The 26,991-nt window shown below is 36.5% G+C and overlaps 1 protein-coding gene and 1 pseudogene across 4 annotated transcripts in view; both read right to left on the bottom strand.

Annotated features, from left to right (window-relative positions):
- Positions 1-9,850, bottom strand: LOC107664353 (ras-related protein Rab-6A-like; annotated as a pseudogene).
- Positions 9,851-10,468: 618 nt separating this feature from the next.
- LOC107664349 (septin-6) overlaps positions 10,469-26,991 on the bottom strand; it is a 31,405-nt gene continuing 14,882 nt past the window's right edge. Inside the window, exons 6-11 of one of the 4 annotated variants that reach the window (XM_016454891.1) lie at positions 25,461-25,557; positions 19,439-19,607; positions 18,928-19,060; positions 16,986-17,176; positions 15,283-15,327; positions 10,469-11,817 (exon numbers count right to left, since the gene is read on the bottom strand). In XM_016454891.1, the coding sequence (XP_016310377.1) occupies positions 15,324-15,327; positions 16,986-17,176; positions 18,928-19,060; positions 19,439-19,607; positions 25,461-25,557 (594 nt within the window). In that variant the 3' untranslated portion in view covers positions 10,469-11,817; positions 15,283-15,323. Of the gene's footprint in view, positions 11,818-14,063; positions 14,587-15,282; positions 15,328-16,985; positions 17,177-18,927; positions 19,061-19,438; positions 19,608-25,460; positions 25,558-26,991 lie in introns of those variants that run through there. The other 3 variants (XM_016454890.1, XM_016454889.1, XM_016454888.1) reach the window with 3 other exon arrangements.

Here is a 26,991-nt window from a genome sequence, read left to right on the forward strand (position 1 = left end):
TTTTTTGGCCATACATGTGTATTTCCTGAAACAAAAAGACCTTTAAATGATATCTGGTCCCAAATACCATATTTAACATGGAAACATACAATTATACAGAACATTGTGTCCATGATATTTCACAACAATTTCAAAAGAGATCCCTTCTGTATCTTTCTTTAAATAACTTCTGCCAAAAAAAAACACACTAACAAAATAGTGTGTAATGTAAAAAAAAAAATCATATGAATCAGTAACACAAGACTACAGCCTCTCAATACAATTAATGTCAAACTCTTCCTCCAGTGAAATTAAAAAAGACTTAAAATGATGACATCAGCCCCAGCTCTGAAACATGGTAACTCCACAACAATTATGAACTCAACTCAAACACAAACTCAAGAGCACGTGAGTGTATATCAGTCTGCAATCCCATATAATGCCATGCAGCCACAACAGATGAGAATCTGAACATTTTAGCACTTAATCTATGCTGTGATTTTACTTTTTTCCCCATTAATATATGTATTTTTGGAATCCATTTTAATACAGAGTAATAGCACATCCACACAGTTACTCTGAAAAGTCACTGAGTCAAAGAGAAAGAAAAGGTTCTCCGCTCATGACACGAGGAACGTGAGAGGAGCGAGTGACCACTGAGAGGCAAGCTGTTTGTGTGTGAGGGGGTCGAGTGAGGGGGATGAGGGTGGTTACTAGCACGAGCAGCTGCTCTCGGTAACGGTCAGCTCCGGAGGCTTCTCCAGTTTGATGTCGATCACTGAAAGTTCAGGTTAAGGATCAGTTAGTGACTAGATCATGTGAATTTGTATAAGTATGTCTTTACCCTTGGATTACCTTACATTCATTTCTGTTAGATGTCATTTTTTGATTCCTGTTATGGTTTAATTCATGAAAAAAAAAAAAGCCCTGGCTTGTGATCTCCTGCTATCAGGCTGATGCGGACAAACTGATTCTGACATTTTAATGTGAGTGATGTCATATTTGTCAGAAGCCTTTTAAGGTGCATGTGAAGGATACTGTCCTCTTTGCTTTTCTCTGGTGTACTATCCATTCCAGGCAAAGCAGCAGCAACACGACGAAACAGCTAGAAAAAGAAAAAAAAAGAAAGTTAATTAGCTAAAACCTCTGATGCTTGGGCTATATGTACATAAATCAATGCTGGTTTAATACAAAATATATCTTAGTTGTAGGGGAGACTGGGGCTAGTTGTCAGAGGTTTTACTCTAGTCAATATTTCTAAGGTTATTTTATTTTTTATATAGACATCTTAACTATAAAAAAGCATTTCCACTTATATTGCTCAGGAAAATTTGCAATTCATTGAACACACATGGATCTTTTGTGACAATATTTTTTGGCAAGTTGTCACAGTATATGTGGTAAACTGCCACAATGCAAGCTGAAAAACCTATTATAAGCTTTATTTATGATAATATAATAAAGCTTATAATAGGTTTTTCAGCTTGCATTGTGGCAGTTTACCACATATACTGTGACAACTTGCCAAAAAATATTTTATAGTATAATATATAGTACATAATATATAGTTAAAATATTATAATAATTATCATATAATATAAATGTATATTATAAACCTATTATAAGAAATCCACAGACAAAACCACTGCTAGATAACACAGGCGTTTGCTTACTTGGACAACTGACTCAAAATTTTATAGTTAATGAGACATGAGACATTACAGTTCAAAAGTTTGATTAAAATAAAATGTAAACCATTCTAATATGCTGATTTGCTGCTCAAGAAAACATGTTGAAAACATTTGTTATGCTTAACTTTGTTTAGTTTTTTTAGAAACAGATCCTTTTTTCAGGATTGTTTGATGAATAGAAAGTTCAAAAGAAAATTATTTATTTGAGATAGAAATCTTTTGTACAACTACAAATGTCTTTACCGTCTCATTTGATCAATTTAATGTCTCCTTGCTGAAAAAAAAAAGTATTATTTTCTATCAAAACCCCATGCTTTGAATAGTAGTGTATCACTTATGAAAACTTTCTTATGTGCAACTAGCCCCGGTCTCCCCTATTTAATCTAAATTATAACTCCTACTGGGTAGAGATGTAAAAGGAGTGTATTTCTGATGACACTACCATTATAAAAAAACAAAGTTAAAGAGACTCCATGTTCTACTCATTCTGACAATAAAAAGCAATACAATATGCTAATAAAAAGCACAATACACAAATGAAATGTCTACATCCAGTCTGTGAATAGCAAGTGGTGCTACAACACAGCACAGAGAGAAGAATCATTCTAGTGATGCTTGGTCAACATGCAAAGGACATCTGTGACACAGGACATGAGGAGCAATTCAAGCAAACGAAACAAAACAAAAACACAAAACAGCAGCCCAATAGCACAGGACACCTGTGAATGTGAGGCGGGGGCAGAATGGCTCATAATGGGTGAGGCAGAGAAAGATAGAAACCAAAGGAAGCACAAGATAGTGTGGTGGAGGGAAGGTAGGGCTGGGCCGTCTTCGTTTCTCAGTGATTCTACCTGTTTGACATTGTAGCCAGTCTTTGCGCTGGTTTAAATGAACATGACATTCGGTTCCTTAGCCCTCTGCTCGCCCTCCTCCGTGGTAATCTGTCTGCTTGACCGGAGCGGGGAGGAGGTGGGGGGAGGAGGAGGAAAGAAATACAGACAAACAAAAAGAAAAGATATAAAGAGAGGATAGGGCAAGGGAGCAGGGTTAGAAGAAAAGGACAACATCAAAGAAACAAAACAAGAATGAAATGGAGAAATGCACCTACAAAATTGACCTATTTTTTTCTTTTGAAGTTCTGTATTTATAGATCATGACCACAAGTTTTTAGGAAATAAGAATAAGAATGATTTTAAAGACCATCTGAAGGCATTTCGGCATTTCTCCATTCCAACTCTCTGAATGACGCTGCTTTCTGCAAGATGCTTTGCAAATGGCACTCCATACATGTTAGTATTGCTGGACATGCTTTCAGTCAAACCACATCACTTTATGGTTTTGAAATATTCATTAAAAAAGGCCACATTGTTTTCATAAAGACCCAAAACTTTTATAGTTTTATTTCATTTTCATATTTTATCATTTACATACTGTCATGCTGTTCCAAACCTATTTGACTTCCTTTCTTCTGTGGAACACAAAGTATTCTGAAGAATGTTTGCTTGTTTTGTCCATATAATGAAAACCAATGGGGTCCAAAACACCACTGAATCCCAAAACACTTGAGAGAAATTATCTTCCTTTGTGTTCATATCCTATTATCTCTACTCAGGTGTAAAAGCGATACTAAAAATTCAAACAATTTAAAAACATCCAAGTTTCAATTGGAAAATGGTAGAAAAGAATTCCCTAAGCTGGGAGGAACTACAGAAAAATGCCCAAATGTGGGTAAATGCCATGAAAAACCTTAAACGCAAACAGAAGAATCTTAATCCAACATTTTATAAGTAACCAGTGTATAGATGCCAAAACTGGAACAAAAAAAAAAAAAAAAGGTTATTTTAAAAATGTCTCTTTTTTTTTATCCATACAATGGAAGTCAATGGGGTTCAACGTTGTTTTGGATCCTACCGACTTTCACTATATAGACAAAAGCAGTTCTGTCTTTTTGGGTTCTACAGAGGAAAGTAAGTCATACAGGTTTTGGACCTACATGAGCAGTGTTTCCCATCCATTGATTCCCATACATCAACACTGACCGCCACAAATAGATTTTCCAAAGGGCTTTTACTTCTTTGAAAAAAACAAGAGCACTGTATGTTTCAAAATCAAAACATGGCGCAGGTGTTTTTTATATGAATGTATCTTTGCAGGGAACCAACTGTCTTCAGAAAAGCTTTGATGTCATCTTTCCTGATAGTGTTTGTGTATGTATATATATATATAGATATATATTTTTTCCCCCCAGGGGAAGTGCCATCACATATAGAGTGCAAGTCTGTGGGAAACACTGATGAGGGTGAGTAAATGAAGACAACATTTATATATCTCTTCATATTGTGTTTTTTTTCATTTTATTTTAACTTTACCATGAATGCTCAAATAAACCAGCACACCTATAAAGCTACATGAGTGCCATTTACTCAAGCAGTACCCAACTTGACCCCACCATGTGGTGAAGCAGGAGCACTAGCTACCTACTTGCTATATCATAGACCACCACTGCGGCTGCTGAGTCTCTGATGTAGCTGGGAATGAGGCTACGGAAGCGTTCCTGCCCAGCAGTGTCCCACAGCTGTAGCCGAATCTATGACCGTCCATGCAGCACAACAGGCATGGGGACCCATTCAGCACCCAGCCATGGAAGAGAGTGGGGTGAGGTGGACAAAGACACAACCAAACTTAAAAAGGTGAAATCAAAATAAATGACAAACTAATGACATAAGTGTGATGAGCTACAAGCATGCACGAGGAATTACACAAATGATAACTGTGATGAATCTGTGACATAGACAGTGAAATCACCTGATGGACTTCAAATAAATAAATAAATAAAGATGTCTTATAGACTTTAAAGGAGATATTAGAAAACATCAAGGTGAATGACTTGAGCCAGTGTGTGTCAAAACCATCTACTATACTGGTACTAATATTGTTAGTCAATTTTTAAACTAAACTAGACTTTATACAAACATGCTAGCTTTCTAATAAGACAAAAGGCTTGGACACACAGAAACTCCTTGGAAATTATTCTAGAAACGCTGATCTCTGTCCTACCGTGCGGTCTTCCAAGTACATGGTTTTTGACAGAAAGTCTATACCAATAGTTGCCTGTAGAGAGAAACAATGAGTTTATTAGTGCACACTGCAAAATCGGTCATTGAAGGAATATTTGTTTTACTTTTTAGACTTATCTTCAGTGGAACACAAAGGGAGATATTTTGCACAATGTTCATACTGCTCTTTTCCTTACAATGAATGCATACATTTGTCTGATAAATTAAGTCTGATAAATTAAAAAACAAATGTCTCATAAAATTGTCCTTATTCACAAAAAATCTCATTTGCTCTTGTGCATATTCAAATTTTCTGCATCAAGACACTCTGTGTCAAGTTTAACAGCAAACTTGATCTCAATGGCACCGAATCTCGCTGGTTCTCATGTGCATCATATGCACATGTATGAATGCGATTTGAGATCTACAAACTAAATTAACACTTGCCAAGTACCAAATGCAAGTTAAAATCCATTATACACTGCCGTTTAAAAGTTTGGGATCAGAACATTTATTTATTTTAAGGAAATTAATAGTTTTATTCAGCATTTAAGTATGCATTAAATTGATCAAAAGTGGCAGTAAAGACATTTATAAAGTTAAAATAAGGAATGTTTCTTGAGCACCAAATCAGCATATTAGAATAATTTCTGAAGGATCATGTGACACTGAAGACCGGAGTAATGGCTGCTGAAAATTAGGGCTGAACGATTTTGGAAAATAATCTAATTGCGATTTTTTTTTACCAATATTGCGATTGCGATTTAATATGCAATTATTTTTTAAAGCTCTTTATGTTCTGTATTATTCAACAAAGACAAGCTATAAATCATTGTATAGTATGACCAAAACACTATTATAGATAGATTAAATATAAATGTTCTTTTCTGTAGGCCAGGCCTATATGTTACGATGAAATTAGGTGATGCATGAATTGATATGAATTACATTTTTATTTAACAACTACAATTACAGTATATTGACTGATTTGTTGAACTTCCAACCTTGTAAGCATGTAATAATTATGTTTAATAGCCTGGTGTAAACATTAATATGAAAGTCAGTAACAAATCACACAAACTAAAGTAGATTGCAGAAATATAAAAACAAATCTGTTGCTTTACCACACTACTTTAGGTAATTCAAAGTCACTGTAATAAACATATGTAAACATGTGGACTGCACTAAACACTGTCTTTAACTTTAGACCAGTGGTCCTCAAATTTTTGTGGTCGCACCCCCCTTTAAACCTATAAAAAAAATCTGCTCCCTTTCCCGAATCCCCATTCCACCTCAGACTACCAAGTAATTTCATTAAACATTATGAAAAATTTATGCTTTTTTAATTTAAAAAAAACAACAGGGAAAAAAAACACCTGCATCACTTGAAACATTGAAAAATAGCATAGAGAGAATAACTGTTATTATTATTATTATTCTCTCTCTGTTATTTATTTATTTTTTGTGGGTTTCATGCTGTCCGCTAAGGCATAGACCGAGTGTAATCACAGCCTCTGCGATTGAAAAATCGCGTTTTTTTCATATCGCGATATTATCGCAAATGCAATTAATCGTTCAGCCCTACTGAAAATTCAGTTTTGCATTACAGAAATAATATTTCACAATATTACTGTTTTATTATTGTACATTTATTAAAAAATGCAGTCTTTATGAGCATAAGAGACCTTTTAAAAATATTAAACAATCTTTCTGACCCCAAACTCTTGAATGGTAGTGTATGTTTACCTAGAAAGCCTAAAGAATAAACACAATTATGTTTGCATGAAATGTACAGATTCACATCTAGACAGAGTACCTCATATATGATATTGCAAGTGAAACTATGCCCTGAGACCCATGCCACAAACAGCTTCACATTGCCATTGTCATGATAAAATATGTAGGAAATACGTAATAATGTAAATTTTAATGTAAAGTTTCATGGCCAGTAAGAAAAATATAACTTATGGCTGATTAATATTTTCATTTCAACAGACATTGCTAGTCTGCCAAAAAGTAATTCTGGATGGTAACTAGAGAGCTTAAAGGGATAGTTCACCAAAAAATGAAACTTCTGTCATTACTCACCCTCATGTCGTTCCAAACCTGTAAGATCTTCGTTCTTCTTCGGAACACAAATTAAGATATTTTTGATGAAATCCGAGAGCTTTCTGACCCTGCATAGACAGCAAGGGTCCTAACACGGTCAAGGCACAGAAACGTAGTAAGAACATCATTAAAATGGTCCATGTGACATCAGTGGTTCAACTGTAATTTTACAAAGCTTCGAGAACACTTTTGGTGTGCAAAGAAAACAAAAATAACGACTTTATTTAAAGGGGTGGTTGACTGGGTTTTTTCTAGGCTTGATTGTGTTTATGGGGTGCAGTCTAACATGTGTTCATGGAGAGAGAGAGAGAGAGAGAGATGCAGAGCGTGTGCAGAGCAGGGCGATGCGAGGAACAGGATTGAGAACCTGCTGCTTTTGAACATTGATTTTGAAACTTGTGAATCCATTAGAATCGTTAGAAGACAGAATCGCGATTCATATATGAACAGATTTTTACGTGCACCCCTAGTACCCCGAGCATGGCCTCGCCCCCTTTGCTGCGTGTTCCCGGAGGCGGGGTTTATCTGGGTTCGTGACGTAACGGACCTGGGAATAAGCTCGTTGTAGTCCCTACCAGTCGTTTTTGTAGGCATTAAACTGCCAGAATTTTAAAAGACGATATCGCCGTTTGCATTGAACTTTCAGCGCTGCAACTTTGCAGATATTGTTTATGCTCCAACAGCAACATTACACACTAACGTTAAAATAGTGAAATCGCAATCAACCACCCCTTTAACAATTCTTCTACCCCGAGTTACCATCTAGCGCCATTATTGAGAGTAACACGACGCATGCACATGATGCTGCTGACGTAGAGCACGCATGCGCTGTGCCTTGTTTACGAGCAGAGGAAAGCACACGCATGCGTCGTGTCACTCTCGATAATGGCGGTAGATGGTAACTCCAGGGAGAATAATTGTTGAATAAAGTTATTTTTGTTGTTTTTGCGCACAAAAAGTATTATCATAAAATTACGGTTGAACCACTGATGTCACATGCACTATTTTGTCAATGTTCTTGGTACCTTTCTGGGCCTTGAACGTGGTAGGACCCTTGCTGTCTATGGAGGGTTGAAACGGGGTTGCCAGGTTTTCACATGAAAACCCGCCCAATCACTACTCAAAACTAGCCCAATCGCGTTTCGAGCGGGGTCCCCAGGTAAAAATCGCATTCCGGGGGGTAAAATACACGTTTTTTTGGCGGGCTTCCCTGCTAAAATTTGCTTCAATCCACGGACATGAAAAACAACCTGTGGCAACAGTGTTAAAGTAGCCCAATTCCGCGGGAAAACCACGGAATTGGCAACACTGGTCTGAAAGCTCTCAGATTTCATCATAGTATATATCTTAATTTGTGTTCCGAAGATGAACAATTACGGTTTGAAACGACATGAGGGTGAGTAATTAATGACAGAATTTTCATTTTTGGGTGAACTATTCCTTTAATAGATGTTGGTTATCTTATACTTTTGTTGTATGGAAGCAACATTTTAACAGTGTGACTATTTTTTCTATAAAGTATCTTATTTTGTGTTCCATGGAAGAAATGTTTGGATCAACAAGATGATGAGTAAAATACAACACAATTTTTATTAGCGAGTGAACTATTCCTTTAGAGACCAACACTGAACCAAACCTTTGCGTTACAGATTTGACAATCTCAGCAATACTTTGGGCAGATATTAAGATGCACAGTAACACGGTAAGCATCTGTGAACGCAATATGGGCTCTGACAGTCAAAGCAGGTGTTACCTGATAGGTATTATCGAAGCTGTCATACATAAACCTGGTGATAAGTGAAGTTTTGCCCACTGTGGAAAAAGAGAAAAAACATAAAGCATTAGAAATAAGGGCCTCACAGTAAATACGTCTCAAAACCTAGTGTGCTTCCTACATAGACAGCATGTTTGGTGTTCGCATAGAAAGCATATTGTCAAAGATGCTGTCACAAAGGGAAGGGATGCACTGGTCTGCAGGATGAGTCTGAACTCTGATCGCTGTGTTGGCAACATGGGTGTCGCCGTCCTGCTTTCACAGCAACGTACCATTTCAATACAGGCTAAGAAATGCTGTAACTCTCGTTTACGACAGGTCGCTGATCGTTTTTTTTTTTTTTTACGTCCGATCCAGCCATTATGAAAATTAAAGGTGGATGTGACGTGGATGATGTGGCAGTTAAACATCCCTGATGTGGTTTATGATCTCATGATCTTGATTGTCACAGCTGGCTAACTAGAATCATGCTAACTGCTATCCGCTAGCAACCATCTTCACAACAGACAGTATTGTTTTATACACTGAACATGTTCATTCACGATTGTAGCGCAATGTTGTTTGCATTTCATGTGTTAAAAACGAATGATCGATGTGATCACACATAAAAGGCCTTTAAAATGGGAGATCTCTTTTGTGGCTAACAGACAACACAAACATGCTAATACAAGGACTTGATGGCTGCCGTTGATTTCTACATGCAAGAATACATAAACACAGAGGAGGAAGACATAACAATAACATACTTTGTCGATTAAAGCAGAATTGAGTTGATAATCGTATCTCGTATCTTTTTATATAGTTCGGATACTGCAGGATGTTACGTTAAATGCCACATGATGTCTGTTCGTGTATTGTTCATGACAACAGTTTACTGTAAATGTTGCTGCATTTTAAGTGCTTGTCCCCAATCGTATCCGCTCAAACTGTCAGAGAATTATTTGCATGTGTATTTGGTAACATCTATCATTCTGTAGCATACCTTCACCTGGCCTGTTTCTCTGTCCACGTCTCACGTATCTGAACACTTACCGCTTTGCTCGCCCAAGAAAACCAGCTTAAATTTCCGCAGAGGGTTGCCAAACTCTCCGCCACCGGTCGTAGTAGACATATTTATCGAGTACAATAAACAAAAACTATCTAAATATTATTTTCTGTGCGCGGACGAAGGACACACAGTACAGTCCTGAGACGGAGCGCTGATAGCTGTTGATTCCTGAGAGTGACAGCGCCTCCTAGTGGTCAGAGATGGAAACGCAGGACACGCTTTGGCTGTGATTCACAACCTAGTGCTAGAGAGCTGTGGTGGAGTGGTTGAGCGCGACTATGATTGCCAAAATGCTGTCTTAGTAGGCAGCTGACTAGGTTTTGAGCCACAGCCTATGTAGTACCTAACAATCGTGCAGCATTTAAATCCTTAATTTTCCTTTTATCTTGTCAGTATTGCGAAATTATTTGACAGCCTACAGTACATTTTCTTCATATAATTCCTAACTGTATTTAGGATATCAGTTTATGCATATTTTAAATATCTAAATATTTAATATAAATTTTATATATATATATATATATATATATATATATATATATATATGAAGAGTTTATTTGTAAAAACAGATAACTCTTTTTATTTTATTAATTTTCATAAATCATGTTTCTATTGTGTTATCATGTTTTAATTGTGTTTTATTGTGTTAGTTGGCTGTATTGTTTTTGGTTATTATTATTTAATCAAAACAACCCAACTGCAGTTTGATTGATATTAATATAAATGCAGGATATATATATATTAAAAAAATGATTTTTGAGTTATCTGTTTTTGCAAATTAACTCTTCATATATATAAAATTTATCACCATGGAATCTTACTACAGTTAAATATTTCACAAATTTCTTGTATTACAGGGGTGGGGGTTATTGAAATTAAGGGGAAAACATGGGAGATGACTAGAAAAATTTAGGCCAGTCTTGACACCCAAATGTTTCACACAGAAAACACACTTGTCAATAATGTTATTAATCATTAAAACATGTCTGGACATTGATACGCAAAATTGGTCCTTACAAATTATATGTACTGCACATATGCATGATTATTTGAAATTAAATGACTGAAAACCCTTGACATTATATCGAAATGCAGTATTTGCCAAAATGGGAAATGACATTTATAAACTGAATGTAACTGCACATTGTACCTGGAATAAATACATGTAATAAAATAGTCCAAAGTATAAAGCATTTGAAGAGTAAATATGTCTTCGCAAAGAATAACTCCATTAACAAAAATATGTTCAGGGCATGCAAAAGAACAGAAGATAATGAATATAAAAAGTGGCACTGAATGTGACCTACATGGTATTTCAATAGGTGCTTCATTATGCTTTAAGATTATATTTTAAATAAATTATAACTATATTGCTGTGACTATTTAAGACTTGAAATGTATAGGGAATTACAAAACATACAATACAAACCTCTCAGATTTTGCTTATTTAGCTCATGCTTTCAAATAAAGATTCTCATTAAATTACAATTAAATGTCTCTCGCTTAACATTTTGCTGCATTAACAACCAGGAACTTTCGGGCTCATTTTCTTTGGATTTTCTCAACATTCACAGCCAGCATGTCAAAATGTTTTCAAGTCTTAAAAATAATCTTACTCAGCTTAATTCACAACCTAAATTATAGTGTTTGCAAATAAATTAGTATCCGTTCGCTCCTCACAGTTATCACTGTGTTAATGTTGATGAGGACATGCAGGTTCATTCACAAACACATGTACTCATGAAAGAAACAAAATGATTGTTTAATTGAACAGATTGAAACTGCAAGGCAATATCATAGACAAAAAAATCTGAACTAAAAACTCCAAAGCATTCCTTTAGTTCACAGCCTTTCTACCAGAGCTTTGGCTCTGGTGTCACCAGCAAACGATGTCTGTAAAATACTAATGAGGGACTGCTTAGCATGCCCTAATTAAGAAACACAGTTAATATTTGCTGTAAAAATACCATGTTAAGCCCACATAAGGCCATCAACAGGGCACACAGCATGAAAGTAAAAAAACAAACAAAAAAAACAAAATTAAAATATTCAAACAAGGCTGACGGAGTGAAAAAGACAGGAAGAAGAGTGGACACTTAGTTCTCGTGGAAGCTGCAATCCCCTCTTCCAACAGGTGGCCAAGACAGAGTTTAAAAGAAGCTAGAAGAAGAGAGGAGACAAACGCAGATTAGAGAAAGTATCAGGAGGCCACTGAACTCATCAGCACCAGTGGGAAGACAAGTTTACAACAGTCAATTGGAAATGGCCACTCGGATTTTTCTTTTGCCAGCCAAAAGCATGAAGCATTCAGAATGTGGGCGGAACGGAACACACCGTCCTTCTGGCCTGCTTCAAATGCATTGTGCATCCCCTCTTCACAATTTGCATTTAAACATGCATGGATTCATTCATCTTGCATTCTCGATTTAATAAAACCGTGGTTAAAGGTAACCCAATCTTAAACAGTTGAACTGGGACAGTGATTATAATGATTGCATTTTCCCTCCCCACCTCTCTGAAGAGGCACACATTTTAAAGGAATAGTTCACCCCCCAAAAATTTGCTGAATATTTTTAGGTAGATTAGTTTGTTTCATCATCGGAACAGATTCCGAGAAATTTAGCTTTACATTACTTGCTCACCAATGGATCCTCTGAAGTGAATGGGTGAAAACTTTGATGAACGTTGTGTGTTTTACTTGTGGATTATTGTGATGCTTTTATCAGCCGTTTGAACTTTCATTCTGACGGCACCCATTCACTGCAGAGGATCCATTGGTTAGCAAGTGATGTAATGCTAACTTATCCAAATCTCTTCTGATGAAGAAACAAACTAATCTACATCTTGGATGGCCAGAGGGTGACTAAAGTTTCAGCAGATTTAAATTTTTGGGTGAACTATTCCCTTTAAGCATATTAGTCACACAAAGCATCACAAAAGATACACAGTGAATAAGCACAGCCTTAAGCAAAGGTTTTGGTAACGCAATAATTACAGTGTTAGTAAAAGCTGCAGAAAGAGCCCAAAATCAAAATACAAGAGGTGATTTAAGAGAAACTTAAGAGGGCTTGGTCCACACTGCCTCCCTCTGGGCTACCAGTTAAGCAAAGAGTCTGGGCCTGGTCCCTTATCAAAGCCATACTACTCAGTGCAGAGCCAGGGATTACTGCAAAGGAAAGTAAATACACACACGGCAGTGAGCAGGGACACTGGAGGGAGCAAAAGTGTCAATAGGTGATAAATATCAATCACATCAATGCCACCTGTTGAAAGACCAGCATCCAGATACGATACAAAACACTGTCATCCAGCACAGAACCAACAGAATCACTGATTTTGCTGAATAGTCTGGTATCTTTAATACTAGCTTTGAAAATATAATTTACAACTTAAACTCAAAATAAAACTGTCATTTCCTGCAGCGACTCGCCTAGACGAAATTTCCTCACTATTTGGTCATATAAGGATCTTATAATGACATTCAGTTAATTTGACTTGTAGCGGTGGTCAAACACTTCACTTGAGAATATAGGCCAAACCTTTAGACAATAAATTCTGATGTATGATTAGTCTTATTACATATGCTCAGTTAAGCATAAAGATGCAGTAAATTGCTTCAAAGGTGAAAGTCCAGCTTCTCCCTAAAGCAAATAATCAAAGCATAAATTGAGGAATCAAGATTTTTCAATAGAGTAAGCAAATCAGACACTGGCCATGTCACCCCCAATGTGCATAAACATTTAGTGACACTTTTATGAATCGTGCAAATAATAAAATGTAGAATTGTCTGAAATTCATACACAATGACTTTCGCACAGTTTAAAGGTTTATGAAAGAATGCCCTTTATTACTGATGCAAATATTAGTCCCTTTGCAATTGATATTTATTTATTAAAAAGTTATTTTTTTATTAATTTAGTGAAAAATAAAATGTCACAAAAATAAAGAGCTATAAAAAGGTGCTTATATTTGGATGAGATGTGCCAAAGTTTTTCTAAACTAATACAAGGATAGCAATGACAGGTTTATATATATATATATATATATAAAACATTTTTTAATAAAAAACATTGAGGTATGGCTGCAGATGACCAGAGAGCATATCTGTATAACATGCATGAGCTAAAATGAGACAAAACATCATTACTAATGTTCCTAAATTCTAACTATTCTGTTAGAAACTAGGGTAAAAATGCCTTAAAGGCACAATATGTAATTTTCGCCGCTAGAGGGCGCGTATTCAAAATAAACAACGAGACAAAGGCGTAGTTTCATGACGCAGTGACTGAGTGTGGAATCATGGGAGTTGCCGTCTTCATTCCCACAGCCGATGCAATCCGACGGGACTCGGGCAGAAATCATGTTTATGGATGAGCTAATGATTTATTTACACAAGTCAGCAAAATATATAACACTGTTCTAGTGGTTTAATAAAAACATATTACATATTGTGCCTTTAAATCTCACTGCATGGCCGAACTGAAAGCAGCTCATACATCTTCCTATTATAACACTAATGACCTTTATGGTACTGCTAATATAATTTGTCCCATTTTAACCTGTGAACTCAACTACTGCATACCCACAACAGTAGCCACTCATGTTAAAGTTGAATCAAACACTAGTCATGCAGAACAAAGCAATATCATCATGACATCATAACACAGCAAGTAAAACAAAGAAAAAAAACAATCGCATGTAAAGAAAAAAAAAAGAAAAAAAAGAAAAAAGAAAAAAAAGGAGTTAAACAATCTAAAGAAGGATTCCATTCACAGTTAATATCCCTCCTCAGCTGTGTTATGCGTGAAACTGGGGGAACAGGATGGGAGAGAGGGGGGAGGGAACGGGAACAGCATGGCTCAGGAACACTGAGGAGGGAAGAGCTCATTCACAGCGGGCAGGGGGAGCACTTTCTACAGGAATCCTGAACTGGAAATGAGAGAGAAGGAATATTATTGTTCCCGACAGGTTACACACTGTTGTATTCACACATTAATTAAAAAAAGATCCAAAATGTTAGTCGTGCATCTGTTAAAACATTTCAAAGCGGTTGCAGGGGGTGTATGTGGTAAGGCTTAGTATTGTTCTCTCTTTGTACCAGATAAAATTCATTACATGGTCTCTTCTGTTGTGTTATGTAAACGAACCAGATAACCAAACTTTAACAATTGTGTTATTTACCTATTACAAATAGGTCTGTAGCAAGGGATAGCCCACTTAACAACAGCATTATTTCAAGGCCAAGTGTTGGACTAGAGTGACCCAGCTGTAGGAGTGAGCCATTAAAGGCTCTTTTATGTAAGATCGTGGAAGAGCAGTGGAGTGCAAACAACAGCAGATTGCTATGGATTCAGATGGCAGATGGCTGCACATCACACAGGGAGAGCAATAAACTCTTGCCTGGCACTGGTGACATAATATCCCCTGCTGCTGCCACAGAGACATTATTCACATTACCAGCAGTTTTAAGCATGAATAACAAAAACTGTTATAACTACTGCAGGGCTTTAACACAGCAATTACAGGATCAGTCTAACTGACCACCATCATTACATGTGTTTTTGTAATTTAGTTCCCTCGTGTGAATGAGGGCTTGTGCCTTAAGAGGTACTTTGAAAGCCTTACCAGCATAAGGTGTCTCAGGTGAGGAGGGAGCAGGTGAGGAGTTAACTGGAAAACAGCATGGATGAGACGTACATGACACGTGCACAAACTACACAAGACACCTTACATGCAACATCAAACAATTAATAATCTACATGCCCTGCAAGAGCACTGAGGAAAACTGGACCATTTCTCTGGCTATCTTTGATATACACACAGGAATAAATAACACACACAGGAGCGTGGAGGAGAAAGTGGTACGAATCTGGACTGTTAATGTAAAGGCTGTAAGTTTGGATATATATATATATGTACACACAGGAATAAATAACAACCACAGGATAGTAGAAGGGAAAGTGGTAAGAATCTGGGCTGTTAATGTAAAGGATGTAAGCTTGATATCAAATATTGGATTTGGACAATCTTGCACATTATATACTGCAAAAATAAAAAGCATCTCCTAAATTGCATGACACCAATTGTTAACGGTGTTTCCTCAGTATCTCGTTGCTGTGAAAAGTGCTGCCTTGTGAGGACATACAAGAAGCTTAAGGGGGGAAACTGTTAAAAACGGAAGATATTGATATGAAAAAACAACAAAAAGTAAACCTTGTCAGTGCAAGTGTCTTCTTTCCATATAATTCTCAGGTGAATGCAGCAAATCAACTTGAATACACAACCATGGGTGATAACCAGCATTACTGAAGCAATTTAAGCTCTGATTACTAGTACCCATTTGCGTGATTGCAATGCAATATTGTACTGTTCATAATGTAATCCTTTAATACCATGAAAATTAGAATTATATAGCATATTGAATTATAACTATATAGAACTGTCTAACATGTTATTTTCATACAAGACTACCACACACCAGACTGGGTAAAGTAAAGAGATCACAATTAAAATATGCTCTATCTTGTCATACCATAATTGAAATACAGCTGAACAATACTACAAAAATAAACTGGATGTTTTACATTATAAATGCACAACAATATGAGTCTCTTCACCGCTGTTCCAAAGTTTGGGGGTGGGTAAGATGTTGTTGAAAGAAGTCTCTTATGCTTACCAAAGATGCATTATTTGATTAAAATATAGTAAAAACAGTATTATTGTGAAATATTATTACAATTTAAAATGACTTCTCTATTTTAATATATTTGAAAATGAAATTTATTTATGTGATGGCAAAGCTGAATTTTCAGCAGCGATTACTACAGTCCTCAGTATTAATAATTCAGTATTAAGATTCTTCAGAAATAATTATAATATGCAGATGTGGTTCTCAAGAAACATTTATTATTATTTTCAGTGTTGAAAACAATTGTGCTGCTTAATATGTTTTGTGGAGAAAGTGATAAAAAAAAAAAGCGCAGCATTTATTTAAAACAAACCTAATCTAAAGCTAACATCTAATTTAATGCATCTTTGCTGAATAAAAATAATTTCTACAAAAAAAATAAAACTTTTGAACAGTAGTGTATATGCTCAAACTAGAGTTTTCATATCAGTGCACTGTCATCTGCCTCCATCCAAACTCCATAGTTTTGGTCATTATCTAAATTTAACGTTCCTTGCAATATTACATGAGCGGTCAGTGAAATGCATACACACACACACACACACACATATTCACACATGTTCTCCTGCATCGTGATCTTCTGGTATCTCGGGAAGGCAAGGTTGTGAGGGTTAGGAACCATGTAGAGGTCAATACTTACTTTTTCCTCTCTTTATCCTTCTTAAGTGTGGAGGAGCTCCCTGCCTGCTGGGTCTGGGCCTGCAGCAGCTCAGCAGCAGTCTTCTTCTGCTTGAAGCTGTTCAGCTCATCATCGAGAGCCTTCTTCTTGTCCTCTAGTTTCTTCTTCTCATCCTGGTGAAGCTTCTTGAGACGGTCAAACTTTTCATGAAGCTGTGACGTGAACATCACAGAGACAGTATGTTACTGAACTAACAAAGCTTTACATCTACTGTAAAATAGTCCAATTTATAGAAGTAAACACTGTCTCTTTTTTTTTTAAATGTTTGGATGCATTTGATTGTATAAACCAGACCAGCTATACAGCTACTGAACCCCATGTACTGCATGAGCGGTGGATAATACTTTGGCTACATTTGTTACAAAACTCAGTGTTTCCCCCAAGCGGCAACCTTCCGGTCTCTCTCGTGAAACCAACACGGAAGTGACTAAAACTGCAATTCATCGACTGGCCACTAGAGGCTCCAAAAGGGAGTCAGTCCCATAGACTGTTAAAATGTTAAAATGCCATGTTAAAATGCCCAACTTTACAGCAGAAAAAAATATGTTTACAGCCTGGTACAAAAAGTGGTTTTGGTCTATATAGCTAATTTTGCCCTTCATGACAACTGTGAGGGGGGTGAAGTTTTTTATAACTCATCCATTTAAATTTTATTAAGCCTTAAAGTTCTGCATAATTAAGGGCGCGGCCACTTGAGTGACAGGTGGATTGCCGCTGCGGTCACCACCGTCGAGCTAGGTGGGCGTGGTTTCAGCAACCAGCTCCCGCCTTTTTGCCCATTTTCGATTATCTGGGAGTGACGCGCTGCCAAGATGCCGACGCTCCGCCCACTGTGAGCTTCAAAAACGCTCTTCGGAAAACTACGGGTGACGTCACGGACACTACGTCCATGTTTTTATACAGTCTATGGTTTTCCCTGACATTATATTATGGGGGCGGCCCGCTACATGGTCGCGCTCTCTGTATCGCGCACACCCGCCCCGATGCGCACACACAAGTGAGCACACACCCACTCCCACTAGTATTTGTAAATATCAAGCCGCAAAACGACTATTTAAATATTAATTCTGTGTGTCTCTGTGTTAATGAATGGCGCAGACGTGAGGTTTTGTTTACTACTCGTACTGAAGCGCGCGTGACGCTTCCGGTGATATTAACGTCTGCCGTCTCACTAATGAGGACATAAATACATGAACAACATCTCCAGAACTTCGCTGAGAGTCACTTCATGATCATCTGACCGTTTCATTTGAGTAAAACTATCTTCATATCATATACACACAGAAATGTAACGGTATTCACGGCAACCCGTCAAATTAAAAGTTTGGTTTAACTTGAAGACATTGCAGCAGAAATAAATTTGCCTACTATTGTTCAGTAGAATGTACATAATAGGCTACTACTACTAAAATTATTAAAACCTTATTTTTAAGGAACAATCATACAATTTTTCTTCAATGTTTTAATTGTAATATTAAATCCCCTTTATTTTCCCCAAAATTAATTTTTTTAATTTTCATTAATTAAAAGATAAATTAAAGGAATGTTTTATGCCTTAAAAATGTAAATACACAACACAGAATTTCTGAGGGAAAAAAATCATAAGGCTATTGTAAGAATAAATGAAACTTGTTTTTATGCTTTCAAATAATTAGACATGCTAAAACACAGAATTTGGTAACAATAAAACATAAGGTTGGAAAAAAAAAAAAATTTTTGGGCCATAAACGTAATTTTTGTTAAACTTTTAATAAATTGATGTTAAACTGTTTAAGTTTCATGATTTTAATTAATTAGACAGATTCAAGAAAAAAAAAAACACCCCCCCCAAAGCCATAAACCTAGGGGAAACACTGAAACTGCTATAATTACGGTCTTCAAACAAACAAACAAACACACAAACCTCCTTTTCTGCCTCTTTCAGCTCTCCCTCCTTCTCTTTGACTCTCTGGACAAACATCTGCCTCATCTCCTCCTCTTTCTTCTGCAGCTCACCCATGAACTCATTCCTCTTGGCCTCGTATGTTTCCTGGAGGCTGAACACAACAAACCACACACAAAAGATCTTTTTAAAGGGAAAGTTCACTTAAAATTAATTAAACTGCTGAGATTAAGCCCCTCAATTCGTATGGATTGGTTTCACAATGCCTTTATAATCTTCTTGGATCTTTTCGCTTTTGGTTACTTGGACTTTTAATGAAGGGTCTCTCAGGTTTCATAAAAAAATATCTTAATGTGTTCTGAAGATGAACCAAAGCCTTATGGGTTTGGAATGACATGAGGGTGCATACATGAGTGAACTATCCCTTTTACCATTCATTTATCTCTATAAATGCAGACTATAAATGTTTCTGTCATAGGTTGTGGTGGAGAACTTTTTCCAGATCATTCGGTGTGACTGTGACCCTCTTCACCTGAAGGGTTTGCTGTCAGGGTCGGTGTCTTTGAATCCCATCTCCTCCAGCTTGCAGCGGCGGTATAGCTCATAGTGGCGAGTGTGAGTCTGCTCTCGCAGGTCCTCCATGTTGACCCTGATCAGCATTTCTCTCAGCTTCACAAAATCACAGTGATTCTCATTCTCCACTGGAAAACACAAAACACATGATATTCAATAGAAAATGCCCACCAATGACTGCCACCATCATATTGGGATATGAAAAGAGAAGGGAATAACTTCCTCCTGGACATGCCATACACATTAATTACCACATTGCCTTCAAGGGTGGAGTTAGTCTAAGATTTAAAGATCTGGGTAGTTTATGGAAAAGTTGCAGATGGGTAGTTGACATGATATACTATCCTAAGTAACAGTGGCACGACCATTTTTTAAGCCTGTGTTTAATTCTTATAGGTAGGTATGTAACGATTCACTCAACTCACGATTCGATTCAATTCACGATTTTGATTTCACGATTCGATTTTCTCACAATTGTTTTTAACAAAATGAGATTGAAGACATTATACAGTAAATGAAAAGGTGTCGTTTTATTAGGCTATTGCTGCACGTTTCTTTGTGAGATTGAAATATAACAAAACTAAATTGAAATTTTAAAACAAACCCCAAATAAAAGAAATCTCTTTATATGAACAAACTAATGCTTTGTCTGTGCTCTTTCCATTTAAAAATAGAGGCAACCACTGGATTTTAATCATGATCCAAACAAAGATGCAGCATACATGCAGCATGAGTAGTTTTTAAATCTAAATTAGACTGTATGATTTCGAAATTTGAAGCAAAAACAGAATGGTCTGACTTTACAAAGCAGAGCTGCCCTTATGAACACTACTTTAATGTGCATTGTTCAGAGGCAAGATGAAAAGAAAATACCATGTAAACTTTTCTAAAGATATTCAGTTCCCCTCAGAGATACATTCATAAAAACTCCTACTCCAATTGTATCGCGATTTGTTTGGCATCTGAACCGTTTTGAAACATCACATATTTGAATCGATTTTCGACCGGCTCGTGGTTAATAGTTACATCCCTACTTATAGGTGTATACAAGCTGTTTTTATGACATTGTGTAATTGAGAAACTTTATTGAATATCTGAATTTAAAACGAAAAAATCTTGCAAGACTGTAAAAAAAGAATGTGATCAAAAAGAAATGCTCATTAGAAATGGTGACCATTTACAGAACTTAAAATAGACACTTTTTTAAAGTGTCTATTAGACGCTTTTAAAAATAGACACTTAAAATACATTAATTTTAACATCTTGATTTTATGAAAAATTGATAGCCTTCTTCCATTTCAGACCACTGATACAAGGACATGACCTCTTTTAACAGTCAGTTTGTATAACTGACCAGCTGTGATCTAGTATTATTAACACTACCAACATTCCCTGCAGCTGTTATTGTAACAGTATAAACAAATAGATTTTTTACATTTGCTGAAGAAATCGTGAGTGGAGCTTGTCTGTGCAAAACTAGGCGCCACAGTGCTGGGGTTTTCTGGGTGGTTGCCAGGGCGTTGTTAAAGGGTCAGTTCACCCTAAAATTAAAATTCTGTCATGAATTACTCACCCTCATGTCGTTCCTAACCCGTTAGATCTTCATTCATCTTCGAAACACAAATTAAGATATTTTTGATGAAATCCGAGAGCTTTCTGACCTTCCATAGACAGCAACGCAACTACCACGTTCAAGGCTTGTTCAAATAGTTCATGTGACATCAGTGGTTCAACCTTAATTTTATGAAGCGCTTCACAAAATCACAGTGATTCTCATTCTCCACTGGAAAACACAAAACACATGATATTCAATAGAAAATGCCCACCAATGACTGCCACCATCATATTGGGATATGAAAAGAGAAGGGAATAACTTCCTCCTGGACATGCCATACACATTAATTACCACATTGCCTTCAAGGGTGGAGTTAGTCTAAGATTTAAAGATCTGGGTAGTTTATGGAAAAGTTGCAGATGGGTAGTTGACATGATATACTATCCTAAGTAACAGTGGCACGACCATTTTTTAAGCCTGTGTTTAATTCTTATAGGTAGGTATGTAACGATTCACTCAACTCACGATTCGATTCAATTCACGATTTTGATTTCACGATTCGATTTTCTCAAGATTTTTTTTAACAAAATGAGAGTGAAGACATTATTCAGTAAATGAAAAGGTGTCGTTTTATTAGGCTATTGCGGCACGTTTCTTTGTGAAATTGAAATATAACAAAACTAAAATGAAATTTTAAAACAAACCCCAAATCAAACAAGTAAGCTACACAAATAAAAGAAATCTCTAAATATGAACAAACTAAGGTTTTGTCTGTGGTCTTTCCATTTAAAATTAGAGGCAACCACTGGATTTTAATCATGATCCAAACAAAGATGCAGCATACATGCAGCATGAGTAGTTTTTAAATCTAAATTAGACTGTATGATTTCGAAATTTGAAGCAAAAACAGAATGGTCTGACTTTACAAAGCAGAGCTGCCCTTATGAACACTACTTTAATGTGCATTGTTCAGAGGCAAGATGAAAAGAAAATACCATGTAAACTTTTCTAAAGATATTCAGTTCCCCTCAGAGATACATTCATAAAAACTCCTACTCCAATTGTATCGCGATTTGTTTGGCATCTGAACCGTTTTGAAACATCACATATTTGAATCGATTTTCGACCGGCTCGTGGTTAATAGTTACATCCCTACTTATAGGTGTATACAAGCTGTTTTTATGACATTGTGTAATTGAGAAACTTTATTGAATATCTGAATTTAAAACGAAAAAATCTTGCAAGACTGTAAAAAAAGAATGTGATCAAAAAGAAATGCTCATTAGAAATGGTGACCATTTACAGAACTTAAAATAGACACTTTTTTAAAGTGTCTATTAGACGCTTTTAAAAATAGACACTTAAAATACATTAATTTTAACATCTTGATTTTATGAAAAATTGATAGCCTTCTTCCATTTCAGACCACTGATACAAGGACATGACCTCTTTTAACAGTCAGTTTGTATAACTGACCAGCTGTGATCTAGTATTATTAACACTACCAACATTCCCTGCAGCTGTTATTGTAACAGTATAAACAAATAGATTTTTTACATTTGCTGAAGAAATCGTGAGTGGAGCTTGTCTGTGCAAAACTAGGCGCCACAGTGCTGGGGTTTTCTGGGTGGTTGCCAGGGCGTTGTTAAAGGGTCAGTTCACCCTAAAATTAAAATTCTGTCATGAATTACTCACCCTCATGTCGTTCCTAACCCGTTAGATCTTCATTCATCTTCGAAACACAAAAGAAATCTCTTTATATGAACAAACTAATGCTTTGTCTGTGCTCTTTCCATTTAAAATTAGAGGCAACCACTGGATTTTAATCATGATCCAAACAAAGATGCAGCATACATGCAGCATGAGTAGTTTTTAAATCTAAATTAGACTGTATGATTTCGAAATTTGAAGCAAAAACAGAATGGTCTGACTTTACAAAGCAGAGCTGCCCTTATGAACACTACTTTAATGTGCATTGTTCAGAGGCAAGATGAAAAGAAAATACCATGTAAACTTTTCTAAAGATATTCAGTTCCCCTCAGAGATACATTCATAAAAACTCCTACTCCAATTGTATCGCGATTTGTTTGGCATCTGAACCGTTTTGAAACATCACATATTTGAATCGATTTTCGACCGGCTCGTGGTTAATAGTTACATCCCTACTTATAGGTGTATACAAGCTGTTTTTATGACATTGTGTAATTGAGAAACTTTATTGAATATCTGAATTTAAAACGAAAAAATCTTGCAAGACTGTAAAAAAAGAATGTGATCAAAAAGAAATGCTCATTAGAAATGGTGACCATTTACAGAACTTAAAATAGACACTTTTTTAAAGTGTCTATTAGACGCTTTTAAAAATAGACACTTAAAATACATTAATTTTAACATCTTGATTTTATGAAAAATTGATAGCCTTCTTCCATTTCAGACCACTGATACAAGGACATGACCTCTTTTAACAGTCAGTTTGTATAACTGACCAGCTGTGATCTAGTATTATTAACACTACCAACATTCCCTGCAGCTGTTATTGTAACAGTATAAACAAATAGATTTTTTACATTTGCTGAAGAAATCGTGAGTGGAGCTTGTCTGTGCAAAACTAGGCGCCACAGTGCTGGGGTTTTCTGGGTGGTTGCCAGGGCGTTGTTAAAGGGTCAGTTCACCCTAAAATTAAAATTCTGTCATGAATTACTCACCCTCATGTCGTTCCTAACCCGTTAGATCTTCATTCATCTTCGAAACACAAATTAAGATATTTTTGATGAAATCCGAGAGCTTTCTGACCTTCCATAGACAGCAACGCAACTACCACGTTCAAGGCTTGTTCAAATAGTTCATGTGACATCAGTGGTTCAACCTTAATTTTATGAAGCTACGAGAATACTTTTTGTGCGCATAGTAAACACATGCATGGTCGTGAACGCGTGTCGAAGACTGACAGAGAAGAGAAGAAATTGTTGAATAAAGTCGTTATTTCTGTTTTCTTTGCACACAAAAAGTATTAATGTAGCTTCATAATATTAAGGTTGAACCACTGATGTCACATGGACTATTGTAAAGATGTCCTTACTACCTTTCTGGGCCTTGAATGTGGTAGTTGCGTTGTTGTCTATGCAGGGTCAGAAAGCTCTTGGATTTCATCAAAAATATCTTAATTTTTGTTCTGAAGATGAACGAAGGTCTTACAAGTTTGCAGCGAGATGAGGGTGAGTAATTAATGACAGAATTTTCATTTTTGGGTGAACTAACCCTTTAAGGTGTTCCAAGCATTTTTAGTGCACTGCTATGTGGTTGCTTACTGTCCCGTCGAAGGAGCTTATCCCCAACTGTCTTTGATATTCTAGTCTCTAGTTATGGCTTGTGGCCTTCTCTCAATCTTAGTTTACAGGATTTTTTTCCAGCTCACTACCTGATATACATTTGCATTGAAAATGCGTCCCTTTCTGCATGGTTTTAATACCTTACCTTACTTTTAACACATAACTTTGACCTTTAAATAAGTAAACTATGTGCACAAGTAAACACTTGACACACAGCGGCAGTGATGCATGAAAACACACGCATCACATATACATATACATATATATATATATATATGCAATTTTTTTCTCAGTCTGGTCAGCCTTGCAGTAGGCTAAATAAAGTAAGAGCACGTGAGCTGTCCCGTGGCCTCATGATAGAGAGAGAGAGAGATTCAGAGTGATGTCACAGACAGCCTGATGACAGTCAGAGCACTGCTGCTATAATGTTACGCATCAAATCACTGCTAGCATACCACGTTAACAAAGACTGACAAGACAAATTGTGAATGAAGTGAGCTGGATTTGTACAGATTATTGAACGTGACATATGAACATCATTGTACTGCAGATCCTCTTTTTCATACAAGACAAAAGGACACTGCAATAAGTATATGTACTTTACTTTTTTTTTAATTTACAGTAAAAATAAATGTTTCTTGAGCAGCAAGTCGGCATATTAGAATGATTTCTGAAGGATCATGTGACAAGAATAATAGCTGCTGAAAAGCTTTGCGATCACAGGAATAAATTATTTTAAAAAATATATTCACATATAATACAGTTTGGGATAGGTTGCGCTAAAGGATTGTGATTGTGGTGCCATCAACCAATCAGTGCTGTACTAACGTAATTTTCCTGTTGCTCCACAATGATTTGTCACATGGAAATTACAGCTCAGTTTCTCATTCTGACATCCCTAATACATTAGCATTCTGCCCTGCTGTGAAAAAAATGCAAGAGAGAAAGAGGATGGTGTGTTGAATGGAAGTGTCCAGGCACAGTACTGCAGAAAGGGAGGGACGGAATGGGTTTGGATGTCCTGAACAAAGAGGCCAGGGCCAAACAGAGGGAAGAGCTCAGCGTCACTTCCTCTAGACGACGTGACCAGCACTTACCCTGGACGGTTCCCCAGGGGTACTGGCGTGCTCGCACCATCTTGTTCCCAATCTTCACTTCCTCAGTGCTTCCCACCACAGCAAAAGGCAAATGACCCTGTAGAGCGTAAAACAATCCCACAAACAAATAATTTAGCAGAAATACTCCAGTCTATTTTAATTTCTTACAGTAACAGACTTGATTATGCAACATTTAAATCCATTTAATTGAGAAATAGGCCTAAATGCTGGTCTGTGAATCCTGAAAAAATATTTCATGGTTGTATCACAAAACTATTAAGCAGCACCACTGTTTTCAACATTGATAATAATGATTACAAAAAAAAAAAAGATTTCTGAATGATTTCTGAAGGATCATGTGAAATTAAAGACTGGAGTAATTATGCTGAAGATTCAGCTTACAATCACAATTTTATAATAAGAGACTCCTTTCAAAAACCATACAAAAAAATCTTGTCAAGACTTCTAAACTGTAGTTTAACTAAATGCATTCGTCTGTCAATCAGTATGGGTCTAAGAGAGCGTAAACACAGAGGAATAACACAGCATCCTCCTCTCTACTTAAGTACTACATCTCACAATGGCAAAACCCTGAAAGAAATTACCTTGTTAAGACAACATTTACTAGACAAGAATGTCCTTTAAAAACACTGAGAAAAATATATGAGGGCAAATCCCACTTGAGATGAGTGGGAAGGAACCTGAGGTCAGCTATCTTTGTTATCAATGGTTAACCAGTACTGGAAGACCTCAACAGTAACCCTGCAGGCTTAGGCTGTGTGGTGAACTTACATTCATTCATGCAGCCTGCTCTATGAGTGTGTCTATCCCACAGTAAAAACATGTTGTTGTGAGAGTACACTGAAGAAGAATGCCTCTCCTTTTGTGCTGTCATTTCCTGTGAGCAAACACAAGCAGGAAAGCTGGACACCATATGGACTCTCTCACTTAAACTGCTGAACTGTGATGTGAAATGAGAACTGGACAAGCACTGAACTATAAAATATGTCTGTGTTGTCTCCAAGCAAAACAGGACATGGTACATTTGTGACTGATTCTATGTAAAAGGATTTCAAGTGGAAGAGGAACGCATCATTCTTAATCGTTTCTGTAATCAAATAATACAAAAATAGTGTAAGTATATTTTGTTCTCTTATTTAGCACATAGTAACTAGATTTTAGACTTAGAAACACAAAGGCCAAACCTTTTCTCAACTATCTGCACAATTTTAGGTATCACTTATAGCAGAAACAAATAACATGTGGGATGAGTTGCACACCAAAGCTTAATAATTTAGGGTTAGGGGCCTGTTTTTTGTATAAGCAATATTAATAATTATTACTCAATTATTACTACACATTAAAAGAACATCATGTTACAGTGCTTCCCATCCATAAGCTCTAACTGGGCGACCTGCCCAGGAAGATCAAATTCGAATTCCACTTTATGAATTTCTGTATTTTCTGACCTCGGTTGGATGACCCGTGTAAATTGCGAAAATCTTTTTTTTTTTTGTTGTTGGGGTTTTTT

The sequence above is a fragment of the Sinocyclocheilus anshuiensis genome, unplaced genomic scaffold (assembly GCF_001515605.1).
Source record: "Sinocyclocheilus anshuiensis isolate Anshui unplaced genomic scaffold, SAMN03320099.WGS_v1.1 scaffold111, whole genome shotgun sequence".
NCBI lineage: Eukaryota > Metazoa > Chordata > Actinopteri > Cypriniformes > Cyprinidae > Sinocyclocheilus > Sinocyclocheilus anshuiensis.